Genomic DNA, 3,213 nt, shown 5'->3' on the forward strand with positions numbered 1-3,213 from the left:
TCGGTTGTATCCTTTACTTCGCGTAATTATTAACGTGTGCGATATTTAACTCCTACGACATGGTTGCACATTAAATATTAATGTACTAGTGAATTTTCTATACAAGCATAAGCTTGGGTTGGTACATCTTTGCAACAAATTTGTTTAACTTTCCCTTCAAATAGTGATGGGTACTGATAATTTGAATGATTAGGCATTTTCATGAGTAATTTGTTCTTTTAGTTCATCATTTTCATGAATCTTTAAAATTTATGACTTGATATATCACCTACTAATTTGTGGGTAGTGGGATCGGCAAGATTCAATCCCTATGGCGATGATTTTGGCTGGGGTGTACCACTAGCAGTTCGAACGGGGAGCAACTTCAAGTATGATGGCAGGATTATCACCGATCCTGGTCCATCTGAAGGGGTCATAACTGTTAACATTTGCCTGCCTTTCAACATCTTGCGGGTTTTAGAAAATGATGTTGAGTTCATGGAGATCGCCTGTTCAGTCTTACCACCCCACTACTCCACCAGGGCAGCATCTTTGTCAAAGCTTTAGTGTGTTTTTGTATTGTTCAGATTAAAGTAACGCTAAATCTATTAAGAGAAGCATTTTCAATGTTGGTTTAGTTTGAATTTGGTTTATGGCTTCACTGTTTTTAATTTGAAGAAGACTATCACATGGAACGAATACAAGCCATTGGTTGATAAATAAATTTGATGAAAGCTATCATGTGCATGTCATTATAATGTCGGAAAATGGGTCATTTGTCCAAATATTTTTAAATCACGGTTCAAATAGACGAGTAAAAAATCGTTTGGGCGAAATGGCCAAAAAAAAATAGCAAGGATGAAACTGGATTCATCCTAGCTTAAATTTAAAAAATAGTAAGGATGAAACTGGATACATCCTGTGTAAATTAAAAATAAGAAAAAATATTTGAAAATGGGCACGATGAAACTGGTTACATCCGCCCTATTTTTACATTTTTGTCCATTTAAACAGTATCAAAATCTAACTGTCCATTTTACCCAGGATTTGTTGATTTTGGTGAATTTAACCAATTTTGTGTTATAATGTGTAGTTATCACTACAATTATAGTTAGAATGAATACAAGCCGTTGGTCATAAATAAATTTGAAGAAATCTATCACATGCATGTTTCTACATAATATACCTTACTATTGCAGAAGTGTGAATATATATAGATGAAATGTGTGTATATAAGTTCACCTCACTGTCTACTAAATTGAAAAGGTAAATTTTCGCATGGTCTCTCTAAATGGCATATCCATTTCCTCTGTTACAATATATATTTTTAAATCAAACCCAAAGAGGGCAAAAGAGAAATCAAAAACGAAAAAAAGCAAAAGAAACTTGAGCGAAATCGAAAAGCGTGGAAGAACATCTTACATCTCTGTCAATCCCCATTGGAGATAGAGAATTCCACCAACAAGCTTCAACAATAAAGAAAATTTTGATTCCATGCATGCGAAATCCACTTGTGACTGCATGTTCCGGTCTCTAGCTCTAGTTTAGTCTAAATAATAAAGAACTCTAGTGAACTGTTGGTGATCAAGGATAGATTTAGGGGGTTTATTGTAATTTTTGGCCCTAATTGAAACTGTTGGTGCTAACTGCTAAGTAATTTGAAATGTGTCTCGTGCATATCTTTAATTGCTAATTACCGAATCTTCTCTCATTTCAGGCATACATAATTTATCCGGTTTCAGTATCAACCCATTGAAATGTCTGCACCAGCTCGTATTGCACTTGTGGTAGATGACGACCGCATTACACGGATGGTGCATTGTTCGCACCTAAAAGCTCTCGGGTTCCAAACTCAAGAGGCGGAGGATGGCAAAGATGCGGTGCAGCTCCTAGAAGAGGGGAACAAGTTCCAATTAATTCTGATGGACTGTGAGATGACCAGTATGCATGGCCCTGAGGTATGTAACCTATGGTTTAAATTCACAATTAGTAGCAACTGCTAATATAATTTATTTTATATTACATAATTTTGAATCAAAAATGATTTGCAGGCGACAAGAAGAATTCGCGAAATGGGAATCGAAACTCCGATCCTTGGTGTTTCGTCAATCTCTGACGAAACTCTTCGAGCGAATTTTGTTGGGTCAGGCTTGACCGACCTTTTCACTAAGCCATTGGCTCGTGACATGCTGATGCCTTACGCAAGAGTCGGGTAGACTGTATGATATAATTTAGATATCTGGAGATTTATGAGAAGCAGATGAACTTGTTTTCAATTTGTAGTTGCTAGCTAGTATAGAGCAACATGAGAGGAATACAAAATTCTCTTTCTCATTATCATATCAGTAAAATGAATAAGCTTCTCAAGTTTTTGTAACACAAAATTGGTCAAAAAGACCAAAACAGAAAATTCCTGGGTGAAATAGATTCTTAGCTTTTGATACTGTTTATATAGCCAAAAATCAGAAATATGCTGTTTATATAGCCAATTTGCATATTTCACCCAGGAAAATTAAAATAAAAAAATATGTTTCACCTAAAATGCCCCTTGACCCTTTAAACTAAGTTTTTTACAGCAAACAAGTTTGTCCCACGTACAAATTTCATCTAACATCAGTATCCCAAAATATTTGTGTATTTGAGCGGGACCAACAAAACCAAATCTGAAAAAAAAAAAATCTACCGTCGGCTACTTGAGTCGTTGAGGGTCTACCGTTAATGAAAATTCATCCTGAATTTTCCTTGCAAGAGGTTCTGCTTGATGCAAACTCCATTGCTTCAGATTCTTTGGCGGTCCCCCCTTATCATCAGGCACTTGGTAGAAGATGTGGGAAAGATCCAATCTTAGTCCCACCAACAGAATATGTTTCCCTTCAGAACCAAAGCAGTTCAAACAACGGGTTTGAAGCCTGTGGACAATCTGTAAAACAGGCACATGTACCACATCAAAAAATTTCCATGCCGCTGCAAGTGCAAAATATTGAGCATACAGAGACAGATCCTGATGTGAGTTCTGCAAAGAGATTCAAAAGATCAACATCAGATGTAAGAGAGGCTACAAATTCAGCTCAACACTTTCCTGAAGACTTACCATCTCAAGATGTGTCTGCATTCAGTGGTCGTAAAAAATTGCAAGACTGCTCTGATCATCATAATTTTACGTCCACTAAACCTGGAAATACCCAGATTAGTCCCCAGATGACACCTTCTTGGTTTGAGCAGTATGGTGCCTAC

At 36.6% G+C, this 3,213-nt stretch overlaps 1 protein-coding gene across 1 annotated transcript; it reads left to right on the top strand.

Moving 5' to 3' along the window:
* Nucleotides 1-1,171: 1,171 nt before the first annotated feature.
* Nucleotides 1,172-2,429, top strand: LOC113320827 (two-component response regulator 24-like). Its single transcript, XM_026568718.1, has 3 exons — nucleotides 1,172-1,245; nucleotides 1,697-1,937; nucleotides 2,031-2,429. Exons 2-3 carry the CDS (start codon nucleotides 1,737-1,739, stop codon nucleotides 2,193-2,195), a joined length of 366 nt encoding a protein of 121 aa, XP_026424503.1. The 5' UTR covers nucleotides 1,172-1,245; nucleotides 1,697-1,736; the 3' UTR covers nucleotides 2,196-2,429.
* The last annotated feature ends 784 nt before the right edge of the window (nucleotides 2,430-3,213 follow it).

The sequence above is a fragment of the Papaver somniferum genome, chromosome 11 (assembly GCF_003573695.1).
Source record: "Papaver somniferum cultivar HN1 chromosome 11, ASM357369v1, whole genome shotgun sequence".
Classification (NCBI taxonomy): domain Eukaryota; kingdom Viridiplantae; phylum Streptophyta; class Magnoliopsida; order Ranunculales; family Papaveraceae; genus Papaver; species Papaver somniferum.